General features: G+C 36.6%; 1 protein-coding gene across 1 annotated transcript in view; it reads right to left on the bottom strand.

Moving 5' to 3' along the window:
* The window catches only part of LOC113344351 (LRR receptor-like serine/threonine-protein kinase FLS2), a 51,324-nt gene extending 31,595 nt beyond the window's left edge, over positions 1–19,729 (bottom strand). Inside the window, exons 1-4 of the mRNA XM_026588347.1 lie at positions 18,784–19,729; positions 18,530–18,711; positions 17,807–17,857; positions 17,577–17,684 (exon numbers count right to left, since the gene is read on the bottom strand). Of these exons, the coding sequence (XP_026444132.1) occupies positions 17,577–17,684; positions 17,807–17,857; positions 18,530–18,711; positions 18,784–19,729 (1,287 nt within the window). The remainder of the gene's footprint in view (positions 1–17,576; positions 17,685–17,806; positions 17,858–18,529; positions 18,712–18,783) is intronic.
* Positions 19,730–20,537: the final 808 nt, after the last annotated feature.

The following is a 20,537-nucleotide window of genomic DNA, read 5'->3' as shown; positions in this document are numbered from 1 at the left end:
TAAAAGTCATAGAGATGATTTACATTTACATGATAATTCCTATTTCTAGGATAATAGGATAAAGCACTAAACCTAGATATAACAAACTTGACTAGATCTTCCACTGACTTGGTCTTGATCTTCCGAATATCTCACCTTGATATCCTCCGTGAATATATTCCAACAATGCTATATATCATTTTTGATTGGAAATAGTTACGGTATATAATTTAAGTAAAAATTTGAAATAAATGATAAAAAAGTTAACCAAAATTCCCTATGAAAAATGTTAATTAAAGTCTTACTATTAGTTTCCCCTGATGTTAAAGCTTCCATGAAATATATCCATGTTTTCCTTCTTCGTGATCCGACCATTTTATCTCTACGGGCCTAAGTACCTGAATTCATTGAAACTAGGCTCTCCATATAACTTAATGCGTCATGTATTTTAAACTTCTAACAATCTTCGGTTTTGTACCCTTTGATTGCTTTCGATCATATAGAACTAACCCATTGCCATATTTGTTGGAAAAACGATTAATAAAAATACTTTTTAAAGATTTTAATTTGGTGTTTCTTTTGTGAATGAAAACTTATTAGTCCCACATAGTGGAGTTTCCACTCTTTAGGTGTTTTTAAGAGACTATATAAGATTTTTAGTCTCACATAGTGGAGGAGCTGTTCTTAACTTGAGTTTGTCAATTATATAAACAAATTCACTTCTTTTGTAAAAGTATGGAAAAAAAGGGGTTGCTCTATATTTTAGAGGGACCCCTATATGGTAAAGGGGTTGCTCTATATTTCAGAGGGACCCCTATGGGGATTCTCTATATTTTAGAGAGACCCCCAAGGGAAATATTTTGTATTGCTTTCTTTAGCATTCACGATTTTCCTTAATGTTTTTTTTCTCTCGGAGTTGCCAAGCTCAAGTTGAGCATCTACTACATATGCTAGTAGTAGGTGTATTAGGGTGTTTTATCCTGGAGATATCCGTCCTGTGAGGGCTATAGCATCACTCTTGAGTGTAGCCGGGCGCTAATATCTTAAGGACAACGTGTTGAACATGCGACTCACTCTGTTTTCCAAAGTTTTGCCCTGTTGCTGTTGCGGAGATATGGGGAGCTTGTTCATTTCGTCAAAGCAATCACTTCCACTATAAAGGAGCTAAGTATCAATAACTTTTTGCTTATTTGATTTTTCTTTGTTTTTGATTATTGCACCCAACAATCTTAAGACATTAGTTATTTGTAATAATCGAAAATGGTTGGTCTTGTGAATCATGGATGTTAATTGTGGAGTGAAAAACAAAAACGAATTTTTGGTCAGCTGTAGAGTTTCGAATTTATCTCTCAACATAGAAGGAATTTCGATGACCCCTTTTGACACAACGTAGACATCCTGATAATTACCCGCTAAAATTTCAGAATTTTTGGAGTTGTAAAATATTTTTTTGATATTTTACAAAACAGAAAAACGTTTCTGAAAAATTCTGACAGCAGAAATTTGTTGTTAACTAAATTAATTTTTGTGGGGTAACCATGAGTTTTTTGAAACGCTGATTCAAACGAAGTTTGTATATCTAGATGTTATCTTCAAAACTCATATTTTACTTTCTGATTTGGAATTGTGATTTGTGAATAAAGGTGTCATCTCCGAGGGACATGGCTAATAGCCGCATGTGGTTGGAAACAAATCTTCCAAAGATGGCAAAGGTGAGAACATCGAACGCAACACTAAGCGTGGTCTTCATAATAAAGGTATGTTTCGTAAACCTGAATCTAGCATTACTTTAATTAAGGGTGATTTTTATGTTTGTAAATTCCTAGCCATATGGCAGTAAATTGTAGACAACGTAAAAACCTTAATAAGTAGTAAGTTAATGCTAATTTAGTTGAAACAAACTAGAACGAGTTCAGTGGCATGATGTCGGAAGTTATTTTAATAACCAATGTGAGAGATATTGATGGGTGGACTTTGGAGCCACTAAGCATGTTTGCTGAAACAGAGACCTGTTCACCTCCTATTAGAGGATAGGGGATGTCGAGAAACTCTATATGAGTAACTCATCTGCAACAGAGGTTGCATAAAAGGAAAAGGTCGAGCAGAAGCTCATATCTGTAATATTCTCACATTGAATGAAGTTTTCATGTTCCGGGCATATGCAAGAATCTTGTATCTTTTTATGTTGTAGATGGTAAAAGATTGAAGATCTTAAGTGAATTTAGAAAACTTGTTGTAACTAAGGGCAGTGATTTTTTAGGCGACGGTTATAAGACTTAGGGTCTTTATAAGCTTAAAGGAAAATCTGATAAAATGAACATAGTTGATTCTTGTGCTTTCTTTTGTGTGACTTTGACATGTAAATTATAAGTCAATGCATAAACTGGATAGCATAGGCTACGTACCCAAATTTAATTTGGATATTGAACACAAAAGTTAAATTCGCGTAGAATCAAATATGATAAAAAACCTTTTAGCAAAATGTTCATAGAAATTCTAAACCCTTAGAATTAATTCACTCGGACCTAGTTGACATGAATCCGGTTCAAACTAGAGGTGGTAAGAAATGGTTTATTACTTTTATAGACGACTGTACTAGGTATTGTCATATATATTTGCTTAGAGGTAAGGATGATGCCTTAGAACCTTTAAGATGTATAAAATTGAAGTTGAAAACCAAATGAATACTACCATTAAAACCATTAGGTCTGACCGTGGTGGTGAGTATAAAATTCCGAAAGGAGATTTCTGTGTAAAACATGGCATAATACACGAAGTTACCCCTCCTTATTCACCTCAGTCGAGTGGTGTAGCTGAACGTAAGAACCGTACCCTTAAGGAGATGATGAATGCCATGTTAATTAGTTCAGGATTACCTTCGAACTTGTGGGGGGAAGCTGTCCTCTCAGCCTGCTATATCCTGAACAGAGTACCTTTTAAAGGATCAGATAAAACTCCATATGAACTGTGGAAAGGTAGACAACCTTATTATGCATACTTCAAAGTGTGGGGGTGTTTGGCTAAGGTTGCCATCCCTAAACCTAAAATAGAGGACCCAAAAATATAGCTTCGTCCATAACATTTACCGAAACCCCACTCTGCTAAGAAGCTTCATTTAGTGAAATGGACAAAGTCCGTGAAGCAGACTTGGGATCATGCTAGTTTACCTCCGGGAAGTAAGACCATAGGATGTAAATGAGTCTTTAAGAGGAAACGTAAGATATGGAACTGTGGAAAAATTATGAGGCTAGGTTGATATCTAAAGGATATAAACTAAAAGTAGGTGTACATTTCCTTGATTCTAATTCGCATGTGACAAGAATTACTTCCGTTGAGATGCTAATTGTTATTACTGCCATAAACAACTTAGAGATACATCAGATGGATGTTAATACAAATTTTATAAAGCCGTGAATTAGATAAAGAAATTTACATAGACCAACCTGAGGACTTTGTAGTGAAAGGTTGTGAAGACAAAGATTGCAAGTTGAACAAATCTTTGTATTTTTCAAATAAGCACGTAAACAGTGACATGATAATTTGATCATGTGATAATGAGTAGTGGATTTAAGGTAATGAATCTGACAAGTATATTTGCAAGTAACTTGTTAAGGATGCCTATGTGATTGTATGCTTGTATATTGATGATATGCTTATACTTGATATAAACGTAGATATAATTAATTCCACTAAAACATACGCTGAATGATAACGTTGACTTGAAAGACTTAGACCTTATTGATGTAATCATAAGGATGAGGATTAGAAGATAATCTAACATTTATAGTCTTAGTCATTCTCATTGTGTTGAATTTGTGCTTATGAGATACAATCAGTCTGATTGTAAGCATGCCTTACTCCGTACGATTCTTCTTGTAGATTCGAGAAAAATAAGAGTAATGGAATATCTTAACTTGAATACTCAAGAGTTATAGGATGTCTGATAAATTTAATGAACTGTAAGAGTCCATACATTGCCTATATTGTGAGTAAGTTAAGTATATATACTTGTAGTCCAGAACAAGAGCATTGGGATGCGCTTAATAGAGTATTATGGTACCTAAAATACTCTATTACCTTTTGTTTTATTTATGAAAGGTATCTTGTTGTCCTTGAGGGACTTTGTGATGCAAACTGGATAATTGACTCAGAGGAGTCTAAGTCTACCAGTGAATATGTTTCCACTCTAGCAAGAGGGTTTGTTTCTGGAAGTTTTTCAGACAAACATATATTGCTCAATTCATTATGGAATCTGAGAGTATTGCGTTAGATAAAGCACGAGAGAGGGCCGAGTGTCTAAGATGCTTTTTAGAAGACATTCCTCTCTGGCATAGGCCTGTGCCAGCTATATCTATACATTGTGTTAGCCAAGCTATAATAGTTAAAGCTAAGTAATAACTAATCTCAATCGGCGTTATTTCTATTGATTGGCTAAAGTCCAAGGAGAATTTCGCGCAACCTTTGACGAAAGGTTTGTACAAAGAGATAGTCAAAAATACATCGAGGGGTTTGGGGCTTAAGCTCATATATTAAACTTACCATGAAGGATACTCAACCTTGCTGAATGGAGATCCCATGATCAAGGTTTCGAATGAGAAATTAATTTGTGGTGGGTAAAGGTAAACACTATCAGAGATTTTCATTCTCTGTCCCTTCCCTATGGTGTAGACGTGATAGTGTGACTGCATGTGGAGGATGACTTTTTAATAAGTCTTAATGAGTTCTATAGTTTCAATTTAAGATTGAAGTGGGGTGTATCAGTAAACACTCTTGATGGAATTCACCTATCTGAATGGGGAAGTGGGTCGCTTCCCATGAGAATATGAGCTGATTCTCTAGAGCATTCTGAGAAACAGGATAAGTCCAGGGCCAAAACGGACACAACGGCACGAGCTTGGCAGCAACCTTGGAGATATGATGCGTGGTTATTATCGCGGATTACACCAAACGCTAGCAGTTCAAGACATCGCGTTCACTGTATAGAAAGTAGTTCCGGTAATCTCTCACTAAGCAAAGGTTCAAGACCTCATGGACACCTCTGCCTATAGTGGTATTTCCTGTTTTTCGTTTTTATCTATTTTTAATTCCTTTTGATAAAATGAGTTTTATGTTGTTTTTATGGTCTTGGTATTACTAGTTCTTAGGACCTAAGGGTCACTAAGGGTTCACTAGTTCATGATTATTCACTTTGGTGAAAGAAACCTTTAGTCTCACTTGTGAGAAACTAAAGATGAAAGCTCTCTATACTATTATGATTTATGCAATCCATAGTATGACCCTGGGATCAACACACTACTGTGTGAAGGAGAGGACGTTGAAATGGCTAGTATGAATTCAACATGCACGATCTGTCTGTCTGTTCAGTCAGTTCGGGTCGTGAGATTGGGTTGTTGATTTACCAAGATCTATCTGTGTTTTTCATGTCTAATTGAGTTTTCATTCATGTGGGGGATTATTGGAAAAACGATTAATAAAAATACTTTTTAAAGATTTTAATTTGGTGTTTCTTTTGTGAATGAAAACTTATTAGTCCCACATAGTGGAGTTTCCACTCTTTAGTTGTTTTTAAGAGACTATATAAGATTTTTAGTCCCACGTAGGGGAGGAGCTCTTCTTAACTTGAGTTTGTCAATTATATAAACAAATTCACTTCTTTTGTAAAAGTATGGAAAAAAAGGGGTTGCTCTATATTTTAGAGGGACCCCTATATGGTAAAGGGGTTGCTCTATATTTCAGAGGGACCCCTATGGGGATTCTCTATATTTTAGAGATACCCCCAAGGGAAATATTTTGTATTGCTTTCTTTAGCATTCGCGATTTTCCTTAATGTTTTTTTTTTCTCGGAGTTGCCAAGCTCAAGTTGAGCATCTACTACATATGATAGTAGTAGGTGTATTAGGGTGTTTTATCCTGAAGATATCCGTCCTGTGAGGGCTATATCATCACTCTTGAGTGTAGCCGGGCGCTAATGTCTTAAGGACAGCGTGTTGAACACGCGACTCACTCAGTTTTACAAATTTTTGCCCTGTTGTTGTTGCGGAGATATGGGGAGCTTGTTCATTTCGTCAAAGCAATCACTTCCACTGTAAAGGAGCTAAGTATCAATAACTTTTTGCTTATTTGATTTTTCTTTGTTTTCGATTATTGCACCCAACAATATTTTAATACAATCTGACAATTTTCGAATAACCACATAACTCTCAAGGTATAGTCCGCACCCGTAATACTTTTATCGTCAATGATATATAAAGTTGGGACAAAGATTCTTGAACTTTATAATCTCACATCATCCAAACTTCACGACGAATAGCCGAAATCAAAACTACTAAACAAAGGCGCCCTTCCAAATCTCCAATGGTTATTGACGCATGCTTATTCTCCAAGAGTGCAAGTTTTCCTGGAAGTTGCACTTGGTCGAATTTTTCGTTGCTGATGTCCATAGTGTTGGGAAATTGGCATCCCGAGCGCAGCGAAATACAAGATCACAAAGTGATTTGAATTAAACATGAGAAAAATAATAAGAAAGAGACAGAAGATAAAGAACCACACAACCACAACATAAAATATACGTGATTTATCTTTACAGGCTACATCATGACCAACACCACCAGAAAAACTTCCATTAAATCAAAGACCATTACATGCTCTTTCCGCAATCCAAGACAAGATCCAAAGAGTTAACAAGACATACCTGATAACACCATTGAAGAAACCAGAGAAACCAACTCTCTAAACCATTCGCCAAACCAGCCTCGTGTCTTCTCTTCTACACCGTCTTCACAGTTGTTACTAACAGATGAGAAGCATGGAAACACTAGAAACTTAGTTTTGGGCAAAGCCCTAAACCCGACACACTAGAACACAAAAATCTTTTCTTTACAAGTTTTTCTATCACACCAACATTAACCTTCACGGTGGCACATGATCCTCCCAACAAAGAGACCAAAATTCTAAGCACAAAAATTTATCACTCTTCTAGGTTAGATTTATCACAAAATTGGTTAAAAAGACCAAAATCAACAATTCCTGGGTAAAATGGACAGTTAGATTTTGATACTGTTTAAATGGACAAAAATGTAAAAATAGGCAGGATGTAACCAGTTTCATCGTGCCCATTTTCAAATATTTTTTCTTATTTTTAGTTTACACAGGATGTATCCAGTTTCATCCTTGCTATTTTTTAAATTTAAGATAGGATGAAACTGATTTCATCCTTACTATTTTTTTTTGGCCATTTCACCCAAACTATTTTTTACTCGTCTATTTGAACCGTGATTTAAAAATATTTGGACAAATGACCCATTTTCCGTAGATTTATTCTACACCTCTAATTCCAATTCCTTATATAGAGAAACAAACTTGGCCCTTAAAAAAAAATCCTTTGGAAACAATTTTCCTAACTTGGCCCCTAAGAGCAACTGCAGTGGTGCGGGTATAACCAAAGATCAAAGACCAAAAAAAACGACCAAATTTGAGTTTAGTTTGGTGTGTGACGCTACGGGTAGAAGACTAAATTTGGTCGAGCGTGCACTATACGTTCGCCTGGTGTGGGGCGTAAACTATACGTTCGCCCCGATAAGATTCCAAAAAAAAAAAAGAAAAAAAGAAGAAATGGGGCGGAGGTATAAAGCCCGCCCCATATAAAGTGAACAAAAATAAAGAGTGGGCCGTAGGTATAAACCCCGCCCCACCCAAAAGAAAAAAAAAGAAGAAAAATATATGGGGCGGAGGTATAAAGCACGCCTGGTGTGAGGCGGAGACTTTATGCACGCATGGTGTGGAGCGTTAACTATACACCCGCTTAGTGGTGAGGCGTTAACTATACGTTCGCTCGATTATATTTGGTTTTGATCTTGATCTTGGACCAAATATAGTCTGGAATTTGATCTTTGGTCCGAATTTTAATCGATAGTCTGTCCGTTGTGTCTCACTTTTTGACCAAATATTTGGTTATACTACCATAATTGCTCTAAGATCCTAAAATTTAGGAGTAAGCTTTGCACATGAAAAAGTTTGACCAAAAGTCAAACTTTAACCACGGCATTAATGCCACACAAATACTATCAATTGGGTGAGTTAGGCTCCCGCGCTTTGCCAATCCAGTGAAAGGCTCCAGTAACAAGAATCCCAGTTTGTTTCTTAATGGGAAATGTACAAGGAACAATTTGACTACTACCCCATGAATTTGATCCCAAATTAACTTCCCGGTAAATAATTTGACCCCAAATTAACTTCCCGGTAAATAATTTGCCCGATCAAAAACCACACGGGACAATCCTCATGGGAACTAGATAAAGTCAGAGCGCTAATTTTTTTTTTTTTTACATCTTATATCAACGAATATTGCATAGGATCAAAATCAGCCATCAACCAACATATATCAACGACCCAACTGATCAACCAAAGGCACATGCCCCACACAGTTCAGATGTAATAAATCTTTTATACATCGGAAAATGGGTCATTTATCCAAAAAAATTTAAAACATGGTTCAAATGGACGAGTACAAATTATTATGGGTGAAATGGACAAAAAAAAAGATAGCAAGGATGAAACTGGATTCATCGCGACTTAAACTTAAAAAATAGCAAGGATGAAACTGGATGCATCCTGATATAAATTAAAAATAAGAAAAAATATTTGAAAATGGGTAGGATGAAACTGGTTACATCCTGACTATTTTTATATTTTTATCCATTTCAACAGTATCTTTTTAATTTTTGTCCATTTAAACAGTATCAAAATGTACAAGTCTTTTTTACCCAGGAATTCTTGATTTTGGTCTTTTTAACCAATTTTGTGTTTATACATTCAGTGCCACAACTTAAATCCACTAACGATATTGTACTCCTAATTCATCCATTTGTGCGTCATGAATGTGAATCCAGTTGTGTAATAATATGCTGTAAAATACAAAATGAATGACAAAAAAGGTTTTAACTATTTTAAAGTTCCAATGGAATATGCCTGTGTTGTTTTTGTTCGCGTTCCAACCATTTTATTTCTACGGGCATAAGTAGAGCATAAAAACCGGAACCGCGGATTTGATCCGTATCCGTCCGCAAAATTATGGATTTCACCCAAACCGCAAAACGTATGGGCCGGATACGGGTGGGATTTTCAAATCCGCACGTTTTAGCGGTTTGGGTGCGGTTGAATATTGAAAACCGCGGATTACCCGCACCGTAAGTTAGTAAAGTAAAACCTTATAACATAAGACAGGTCCAGACCCCAATTCAATAGCATTGGCTTCCACTAGGCTTAAATGGGCTTCCACTAGGCTTCCAATTCAATTCAATAGTAAAGTAAAACCTTAAATGAGATTCCACTAGGCTTTACGCAACGGTAGTAACGACTACCAACTAAAACATGATGCCAAAGACAGGCCCAGATCTATTTTTTTTTTTTTTTTTTTATCCCTAATCCGCGATTAATCCGCAACCGGACCGCACAATCCGCGGATGATTGGGCCGGTCACGGTTTGATTTTTCAAATCCGCAACTTTGACGGTTTGGTTGCGGGTGACCCCTAATCCGCAACCGTCCGTCCGTTGCACACCCCTAGGCATAAGTACCTTAATTGAGTGAGACTAGGCTTTCCACATAAATTATCGTTTCATGTAGCACTAAACTACTAAACATCTTGGGCTCTCTTCCCGTAGAGTGCTTTGGGTCATATATAACTACTCATTGTCAATGGTACAGCACTACAGCTTAGAGTCCAAGATTCTTGAACTCCATAATCTTGCATAGTCCAAGCTTCAAAAAAAACACCACGAACCACAACAAGTAAGCAGAGGCACTCTTCCAAAACTCCAACCGCCATATGGAAATACTTTTCGTCTAAGAGTTCTTCTGGAAATCGTACTTCGTCCAGTTTCGCGTTGCTGATATTCATAGATATTAATACCTTGGTTCGGTTTTCCTCGTGCGCTTCGCCCAACCAGTGAAAAGCACCATGAACAAGAATACTTGTTTGTCGCTTGTCAAGAAATTTACTACTTTTCCTAACTCTCTGGTGCCAAAACAACTGAAACTCTTCAAGGACTTCACTTAGATCAGACTATGGCCAATTGGGACCAATTTTTCATCTAGTTAGCTTTTAAGCTTCTTTTCCGGGACTGTGTAGTTCTGTTTTGACTCCTTTTTCTTAACTCTCTGCACTTGCCCCTTGGGTTGTACCCTTTGCTTATCCATGATAAGCCTTATCAATATATTCTTACCTTTGCCGATCAAAAAACAAAGAAGAAATTTACTACTTCTCCATGAATTCGATCCTAACGTATACACGTCGAGTAACTGATCACCCCCAGGATATTCTACCATGTTTATTAACTTGTAATCATCAGCCTTGCAGTCATAACCAAAAGCATTCATCATCTTCATACGATGGTCATTCCAATAACTATGTTGTGATTTAGGTATCCCCTTATACTCTTTAGTTGCTGGGTTGCAAAAATAAATGAACGTCCCAAACCTCCTAGGCTCCTACTGATGTAATTTAAAAGTGGTAAGTAGAGTATCGTTCACTCGGACTTGTGTAGACTCGATTTTAGACTCAAAAATAGAAAACACTAAAAATAAAGAAAAATATATTCACAAAAGGTTATCACAATATCGAGAGGTACCGAGACTCAGGATTCCACCAAATTCCATTCATGTGACTCAAATAATAATTCCAATCAATTATAGTTCAAATAATAGAAAAAAAGACTCTTGTTCTTTGCCAAAAATAGATTTTTTAAAAAGCAATGACTGTAAATCACAAGCATGATATATCAAAAATACATAGACCAAGTATACACCATCAAACGAAATCACATCTATTCAATAAAAATCATAAGTCAATTAAAAATCAATACAAATAGTCATAAAAGAATTATTAGAATTACCACATGCGTGAAATAGGGCTTCCTCCATCATCTCAGTGTTAGGGTTTAGCTTCTCATATCAAAAACAGGATCAAAAGAATAAATCATGGCTCAAAAGTTGTTTTTATTGAAGAGATGATATGATTCAGTGAATATGCAACGATGTAATGGCGTTACAGAATTCACTGTTACAGGAGGTGTGGTTAACTGAAGATAAATGTTGATGTTCAGCTGTTACAGAAAGAACACTGTAGCGGTGTTGCGAATTTGAGACGCAGTTCTTTGTTCTGCAACGCTTGTTCTTCAGCAGCAGCAGCAGCAGAGACAGGCTTCCTGTAATCTCTGATTCTCGCCTCCTGAGCTCTCATCTCGACACCCCTTCTACATGACCCAAACAATCTATTTATACACCACAGGACGATTAAATCTCTCCCAAATCGCTTCGAAATCTCTTCTTTCCTTCCTTGGCAGTCACGGCAATAATTCCTTCCAGAAATTCATTTACGCGTTTCTGAGCTCTCCCACTTATATCAAACTCTTCCTTAGATATAATATGTACCTTTGGAACGAATTTCTTGCCTTTAATCTCTTTGAATATCCAAAAACAAACCCAAGACAACCGTGTTTCCTTATTCACCTCTGTTTCCCTTTTCCGGCCATTTCAGACTAATTCGATCGATCCAATTGCTTCTAGTAAACTTTTCTTGCCATGAGAAGTCCATCCCAATCAATTTCCGGTGTTGAATCTCTTTAAAACTGCCCAAAGCTTCACGTCCAAAATCTGCAGACGTGAAGTTTCTTTTCCCGCCAAATCTTTTTGATTCAAATCGTGAAGAAGGTGGGTGTCCCCCTATCCTGTGCTGTTCTCCCTTTAGCAGCTGCCTGAAAATAGGTCACCTCTTAGTAATTAGGTTACCCCTTATCCAAAATCGAGAGTCCGAATAGCAAATGTCCTTCCAGGTGCCTTTAACAACTTTTCGAGCCAATTTCGCCGCAAAAACTTATTTCTCCAAAAACACATACAAAGAGATAAAATACCGAAATAAGTACAAAAATGGGTACTAACAATATACACAATAGAGATGAAAATAGACACATAAATGCGCCTATCAAATACCCCCAAACTTATTATTTGCTAGTCCCGAGCAAATCAAAACTACAAAATAAAATCCTAACTCACTGTCGCAGGCATCGTCGATTGCATTTAGCGTATGCAATAAGCTTTTAAACCCCTAGGTGTCCCTAGTGGCCGAGTTATAGTCTCGGGAGGGCTTACCAGAGATATACCCACAAAACCTTTGTACTCCAGACCCTAGCTATCTACGCAAAATCTTGGAAGGCACTAAAGAATCTCCTTGGTTGGCATACAATCATTGACTATAGAAGGAAGTACCCTGATGCGAAATTCCAATTGTTGTACACGAGTTTGCACTCAAGCATACTAAAATTCATATAAAGTGACAGAGCTCTACTCAGATAGTTTCTGGACATCATAACCGGAGTCAACCAATCACATGGAAAGATTAAGAAGATGGATAAATAGAAAAAATAGATGGTTTAAAGTGAATGGTGTTTCCCATATCTGTCTGAAGGCCTCTGCCAAGGTGTACCTATCCTAATGGACTGAGATACCGGTCTGACTAATATCGACTCACCGGCATATACAAGGGAACCAGTGGTCAATAATCCTAACTCTAGGCCAATACAACTGACATAAACAAGGGTACCAGTGGTCGACTTTATTGAATTTTATTCCGTTTGGTCTAATGGTCAGGTCTCAATTTTTCTTTTCTTTTTCATAACTAATTTTTTTTTTTTTTGGTATCTCAATCACTCTAATTCACCCTAGCATTGGTAACAACTTAAATCGTGGGCCCCACCTATCACTTAGAGAAACATAGTTTAAAAACAAAATAAAATAAAAATAGAAGTGAAAAGGACTCAACGAGATTTGGTGAAACTATCATGTTATTTCTAACACCTGAGCTCTGTGCTTTTATGAATAGACTCTTCTAGATGTTTCCATCTAATCAGATTGGTTCCTCAACTCCTACGATCAAAATGCTTCCATCCACTTAGATTAGTTAGTGCAATCCTCAATAGGCATAAATTTCTAAGCTCTGGAGTTTATTTATTCATACTGCAACTAAAAAGTTTCTCCCATACTCCCAAACTTAAATCTAACATTGTCCTCAATGTTCCAAAGATAAAATTAAAAGCATGAACAAGGAGAAACTATTACCATTTGAATCAAAAGAGATAAGGAAAGATATTACCGTGTTGCATGAGATTGGGTTACCTCCCAAGAAGTGTTAAGTTTAAAGTCTTCAGCCAGACTAAGAAAGGATTAGTCACCTCATAGAATCATAAAGTAATAGCCGAAATTTCTGTGGGTCATCAAAACCAAATAGAGCTATCACAAATAAAAGGAATCTGCAACCTGCCAAGAAAATAAACAAATAAAGCGCTCCATTGTCTAGTTTCCTGTTTAAGAAAACTATATCTAGCTGTGGTTCAGGTTCAGATTCTATAACTGGGTCCAAATTAAATATTTTCATGGGTTGGAATTCCTCAAAGCTAAGATCCGGTTCAGGTATTAGAGTCTGAAGAAACTCAAGTAAAAATTTAAAAGCACATAATAATAACCTGAATAATTGAGGATCCTTAAAGTAAATCAGTTTTGACTCACACAATCGACCACGATGAAACTGGTGGTCAATTTTAAGCAAATGTATCGACCCTAATCTCTTAAAGTAATTAGGTTTAGTCTCAAAACTAAATAATTGACACATCTGAAATTTATACGTTCCCACATTTGGTTGAAAAATATTTGGTAGGAAAACAAAGTCGATCTTGGTATCATAGCCTGGTCTAACCTCATCAACCAGAGGATGGGTTTCTAATAACTGAACTTCCTTATGGACATCACTAGGTTCAGGAAAACGTGTGTGAAGATAATTTTGTAAAATGGTTGAGGCACATGGAGAATGATAATCACCCCCAAACTTAGAGTTTTGGGTATCTCTAGATAGACTAGCTACAATTTCCTTAATTTCTAGATCGTTGGAATCCTGAAAATAGTCAATTGCTTCTTCTAGGTTATACTCAAGTGACGCATCCTCACCCATATTTAATAGCTGTACGAGTTCATTTTCTTCGTCTAAGACCATTGTTTCTAAATCGCTAGACTCTAAAATGATATTCTCATAATAAACTCGTTCCTCTAAACGATTATCGACTTCGTAATCAAAAGGAAATACTACATCGTCTAAAACGGGGGTATCTCTAGTCAAATCCTCGTCCTTTTGAATAGTTGAATAATTATTAAAATTATCGGGATCTGAACCAGAAATAACACTATCATCATAAAGTTCATTTGGAGTAACAAATTCCTGACACTATGCCTACATATTTCAAATTCTTCATCAACACTATCCTCATCATAATCATCATAATAACATGAAAATGGTTTAACCTCATCTAAAAAAGTAGTGTTACCAATTATAACCTCGGCATCTTGATTATGCAAATAACTATCCTCATTTTCAAGGGTACTATTGGAAACACTATATTGGAAATTAAGACTATCTTGAGCAGTTATGTTCTGGGTCTCTAATAAAAGCTTTTGAATCGACTCACATGACTTCCTTATGGTATCGTGTATAGAAGGTTCACTCATGGGTGCATTTTGTTTATTCATTTCTAACACAAACCTATTTGTATTCTCAGTTAATTGTTTGAGAGACTCTTCTAGAGGAAGAACAGGTTCAGAAGGATCATAATAGGGACTAGTTTTCAACATTTTCATTATATTGTCCAAAGACGAGGAACTAGTACTATAATAATCCTTATTTTCTTGCTCGTATGACCGGTGTGTGTGTGTATAGTAATTGGGCTCACCATGGTATGAGCCGTAACCTTGAAAAGGTTGATGTTCCCAATCACTATTCACACTATGGTTAAAATTGTAACGTCCATTTTGAAACTCAGTCGGATATTCGTTGTATTGGTTATTGTGATACTAGTTCGACATTCTTTTGCAAGGGTGTGAGTTATCACAAAATAAAACCCACTGACAGGGGATTCGTGGGTGGATAGAGTCTTACCTCCCGTACCAGACGGGCGATGAACCGTTGAAGTCGACTCAGGCCAACAACTCCGATGTCAGTGTACGAACCCGAGGGGCCGAGACAGTATCGTAACTGTCGTCCTTCCCTGCAAACAGTTGATATTTAATTTTGACCCTTCCTTAGGGTTTAAAAAAATAATGTCCAAGAATGTCCAAAAAATAAAAATGTCCAAAAAGGAAAAGAAAAATTACAAAAACAACACCATATTTAAAGTTTCTAAAAATAAAACAAAATAACTATATACAAAATCTTCTTTTTCACTCCTTTCAGATTCCTCTTTTCTTTCCTTCTTTGGCGATGCTTCCTTTTATAACACTTTTTCTTCCCTTGTAGCTTCGCTCCAAATCTGAAAAGAATCAAAAAATACCAAAACGCATAAAAAAAAACAAAAAATAATAAAAATAAAAAGAAACCTAAAACAAATCTAAATACAAGTCCGCGTCGGCGGCGCCAAAAATTGATGTAATTTTAAAAGTGGTAAGTAGAGTATCGTTCACTCGGACTTGTGTAGATTCGATTTTAGACTCAAAAATAGAAAACACTAAAAATAAAGAAAATATATTCACAAAAGGTTATCACAATATCGAGAGGTACTGAGACTCAGGATTCCACCAAATTCCATTCATGTGACTCAAATAATAATTCCAATCAATTATAGTTCAAATAATAGAAAAAAAGACTCTTGTTCTTTGCCAAAAATAGATTTTTTGAAAAGCAATGACTATAAATCACAAGCATGATGTATCAAAAATACATAGACCAAGCATACACCATCAAACGAAATCACACCCATTCAATAAAAATCATAAGTCAATTAAAAATCAATGCAAATAGTCATAAAAGAATTATTAGAATTACCACATGCGTGAAATAGGGCTTCCTCCATCATCTCAGTGTTAGGGTTTAGCTTCTCATATCAAAAACAGGATCAAAAGAATAAATCATGACTCAAAAGTTGTTTCTATTGAAGAGATGATATGATTCAGTGAATATGCAACGATGTAATGGCGTTACAGAATTCACTGTTACAGGAGGTGTGGTTAACTGAAGATAAATGTTGTTGTTCAGCTGTTACAGAGAGAACACTGTAGCAGTGTTGCGAATTTGAGACGTTGTTCTTCGTTCTGCAACGCTTGTTCTTCAGCAGCAGAGACAGGCCTCCTGTAATCTCTGATTCTCGCCTCCTGAGCTCTCCTCTCGACCCCAAATTCTCGACACCCCTTCTACATGACCCAAACAATCTATTTATACACCACAGGACGATTAAGTCTCTCCCAAATCGCTTCGAAATCTCTTCTTTCCTTCCTTGGCAGTCACGACAATAATTCCTTCCAGAAATTGTTTTACGCGTTTCTGAGCTCTCCCACTTACATCAAACTCTTCCTTAGATAGAATATGTACCTTTGGAACGAATTTATTTCCTTTAATCTCTCTGAATATCCAAAAACAAACCCAACAGGACCGTGTTTCCTTATTCACCTCTGTTTCCCTTTTCCGGCCATTCCAGCCCAATTCGATCGATCCAATTGCTTCTAGTAAACTTGTCTAGCCATGATAAGTCCATCCCAATCAATTTCCGGTGTTGAATCTCTTTAAAACTTCCCAAAGCTTCACGTCCAAAATCTGCAGACGTGAAGTTTCTTTTCCCACCAAATCTTTTTGATTCAAATCGTGAAGAAGGTGGGTGTCCCCCTATCCTGTGTTGTTCTCCCTTTAGCAGCTGCCTGGAAATAGGTCACCCCTTAGTAATTAGGTTACCCCTTATCCAAAATCGAGAGTCTGAATAGCAAATGTCCTCCCAGGTGCCTTTAACAACTTTTCGAGCCAATTTCGCCGTAAAAACTTATTTCTCCAAAAACACCTACAAAGAGATAAAATACCGAAATAAGTACAAAAATGGGTACTAACAATATACACAATAGAGATGAAAATAGACACATAAATGCGCCTATCACCTACCATGCAATAAGCATACCAGACCATTACATGAACCTAAAAATCGAAAGATACAATCGGAACTGAATGGGTAATCCACCAATTCAACAATTTCACTTTCACTTGCATTTACCGACAATAGTGAATCATAACTTACAGAGTTAATTTTCCAGCGACGTGTTCTCACGTCATAGCTTTCGAGTATGAGATTATAGTTTTTTCTTTCCGTAGCAATACTAAGGTGCATCTTAACAAAACTAGGGTTAGAAATTATTTCAAACCACGACTTGCTAATACACTTACAGACATATATTGATTTCACGGTCTTCATAAATATAGAATCAAGAAGAAGATAATTCTTATTATGATAATCTATCAATTCTGGTTACACAGCTCATGAATATATAGCGCCCAATATTATGATAGAGCAAAGATCCTATATACTAGGAAACAATATATTATCCTTAAATAAGGATATATATTAACTCTCCCCCTCAAGTTGGTGCATATATATCACACATGCCCAACTTGTCCAGAAAACTCAAGTATTTTTTGCATGACACTCCATGTGTGAGAATATCTGCAAGTTGTTCTTCAGACCGAACCGGTGGCAGCTCAATAATGTTGTTGTCCAGCTTCTATTTGATGAAGAACCTGTCAACCTCCACATGTTTAGTACGATCATGCTGAACAGGATTATGAGCAATATCACGCGCAACTTTGTTATCACAATACAGAGTAATAGGATCCTTAAGAGGAACCCCCAAATCCTTAAGGAGAAGCCTCAACCACAAAGTTTCAAAAATGCCATCTTCCATACCTCTGAATTCAGCCTCTGCACTTGATCGTGTAACAATATTTTGTTTCTTACTTCTCCAAGTAACTAAGTTACCTCCCACAAAGGTAAACTAGCCTGTTGTAGAACGTCTGCCATCCATTTCTCCTGCATAGTCATAATCTGTATATGCCACAACCTTTCTATAATCTTCATTTTTAGAGAATAAAATTCCTTTTCCAGGAGCAGACTTCAAATACCTCAAAATACGTAAAACTGCATCCATGTGTTATCACCTAGATTGTGCATGAATTGACTAACAACACTGAGTGCATAAGAAAGATCTGGCCTTGTGTGAGATAGATACATCAATCTCCCCACAAGTCTTTGATATCTCCTTTTATCAGCAGGAACTTGATCAGGTTCAATACACAGATTTACCTTTTCTTCTAAAGGTGTATGGATTGGCTGACATGCTGACATGCCCACTTCTTTTAGCAGATCAAGAACATATTTCCTTTGTGATAAGAAAATTCCTTCACTGGATCGAGAAACTTCAATCCCAAGGAAGTATTTCAATGAACCAAGATCTTTCATTTGAAATTCCTTTGATAAATATCTTTGCAAAGATTTCCTCTCCTCTGGATCATTTCCTGTCACCACCATATCATCTACATATATGATAAAAGCAATAATTTTATCCTTCCTTTTATTTATGAACAAAGTATGATCAGAATTACTCTGACGATATCCAAAGTTCCTCATAGATTTGGTGAATCTGCCAAACCAGGCCCTTGGAGATTGTTTTAGTCCATACTGTGACTTTTTTAGCTTACATACCTTCTTACCGTGAGATCCTGGAACTAAAATACCAGGTGGGAGCTCCATGTAAACTTCTTCAGTTAATTCACCATGCAAGAAGGCATTCTTTACATCAAACTGTTGCAAAGGCCAATCCAAGTTTGCAACAAGCGATAACAATACTCGTATTGTGTTGATTTTCGCTACTGGAGCAAAAGTTTCTGTATAGTCGATACCATAAGTTTAGTTGTACCCTTTAGCAACTAATCTTTCTTTATAACGTTCAATTTTACCATTTTCCTTGTATTTAATGGTGAAAATCCAATAACACCCCACAATCTTTCTTCCTTCTAGACAATCAACATAATCCCATGTATCATTCTGAAAAAGGGACCTCATTTCTTCTTCTATAGCTGCTCTCCATTTTGGATCAGCTAATGCTTCCTGCACATTGTTAGGAAAAAAAACAGTAGATAGTTGATTCACGAATTCCTTATTAGCTTTAAACAAACGATGGTGAGAGACATAATGAATCATAGGGTACTTAACCTTACTATAAATTTCAGGTTCATATCTGGGTTTAGGAATACCTCTGTTTACATGTTGTGGAAGTTGTCTCCTAGATTCTTCAAGAACATCCGTAGCAGACAATTGGTTTGGTGTTTCATGTTCTTGAGGTAACGTAGACTCTGGAATCTCTTCTATCATAACCTCATCTTGAATCTCTATATCACGATCTAATATTGTACTTTCTGTTTCGTCTCGTGAAGAACTTTCTTCAACAGATTCTCTTACCATATCATCAGAGTTGACAATAACAGATACATCAATTTCCGATATATCTTCATCATAGTTAAGAGTCTGAATTTCCTTATGGTACTCCCTCTGAAGTTCAGACTCACATGAAAAATACATAATATCTTCATGAAATACAACATCCAAAGTAACAAACGTTCTTTTGGTTGGAGGATGATAGCAACGGTATCCCTTTTTAGTTGTTGCATATCCTACAAATATACACTTCAGAGCTCTAGGAGCCAACTTATCACGTTGGTTCTTGTGCATATGAACATAAGCTACACAACCAAACACATGAGGCGGCAGATTAGGAATAGTTGGAGCCACAACTGCTTCAGCAAGAGCTTGATGGGGTGTTTGAAACACAATGGTACTGGATGGCACTCGATTGATAAGATATGCTGCACAAGTAAGTGCCTCTCCCCAATACGTCAGTGGCATATGTGCTTCTATCAATGAAGCACAAACCACTTCCAGTAAGTGACGATTCTTTCTCTCTGCTACTCCATTCTGCTGAGGCGTATTAGAGTAAGTAGTTTGATGAATAATCCCGTGTCCCTCAAAATAATGTTGAAGGTCAGAATCCATATATTCACCACCATTATCACTACGAAGCACTTGAATCAGTTTTTTGTACTGAGTGTTAATCATCTTATGGAACTTTTGAAACAAGGCGGTAACTTCACTATTGTTTTTCATGAGACACACCCACGTCATTCTAGTGCAATCATCAATAAAAGTAACAAACCATCTTGAACCACCCAGGGTAGTAGTTTTAGATGGCCCCCAAACATCAGAGTGTATGATCATAAAAGGAACTGGACTCTTATTGAATGATAATGGAAAAGAAGCACGATGGCTTTTTGCAAGTTCACATGCTTCACAATGAAAACTAGAAATATCAAGTTTTGCAAACAAACTAGGAAATAATTTTTTTAAATAACCAAACGACGCATGTCCCAATCGTTGATGCCATAACAAAATTTGAGATTTTTGTCTCTACCCCTCAGAACCATCAGCAAGAAGAGTTTGACGCAGCTTATCCGAACTACTTGACACCAAATCCAGATAATACAGCTTCCCACGCTTAACACCATAACCAATCGTTTGCTTCGTTGTGATGTCCTTAAAAACACAACAGTCGGGCCAAAATATCACTACACAATGTAAAGTATTAGTTATTTGGGAAACTGACAGGAGATTACAGTCTAATGTAGGAACTACTAAGATACAATCTAAGTTTAAAGTT

Source organism: Papaver somniferum, unplaced genomic scaffold (genome assembly GCF_003573695.1).
Source record: "Papaver somniferum cultivar HN1 unplaced genomic scaffold, ASM357369v1 unplaced-scaffold_76, whole genome shotgun sequence".
Lineage (NCBI taxonomy): Eukaryota > Viridiplantae > Streptophyta > Magnoliopsida > Ranunculales > Papaveraceae > Papaver > Papaver somniferum.
Note: the sequence above shows the minus strand (reverse complement) of the source record. Positions and strands in the feature narration are given on the sequence as shown.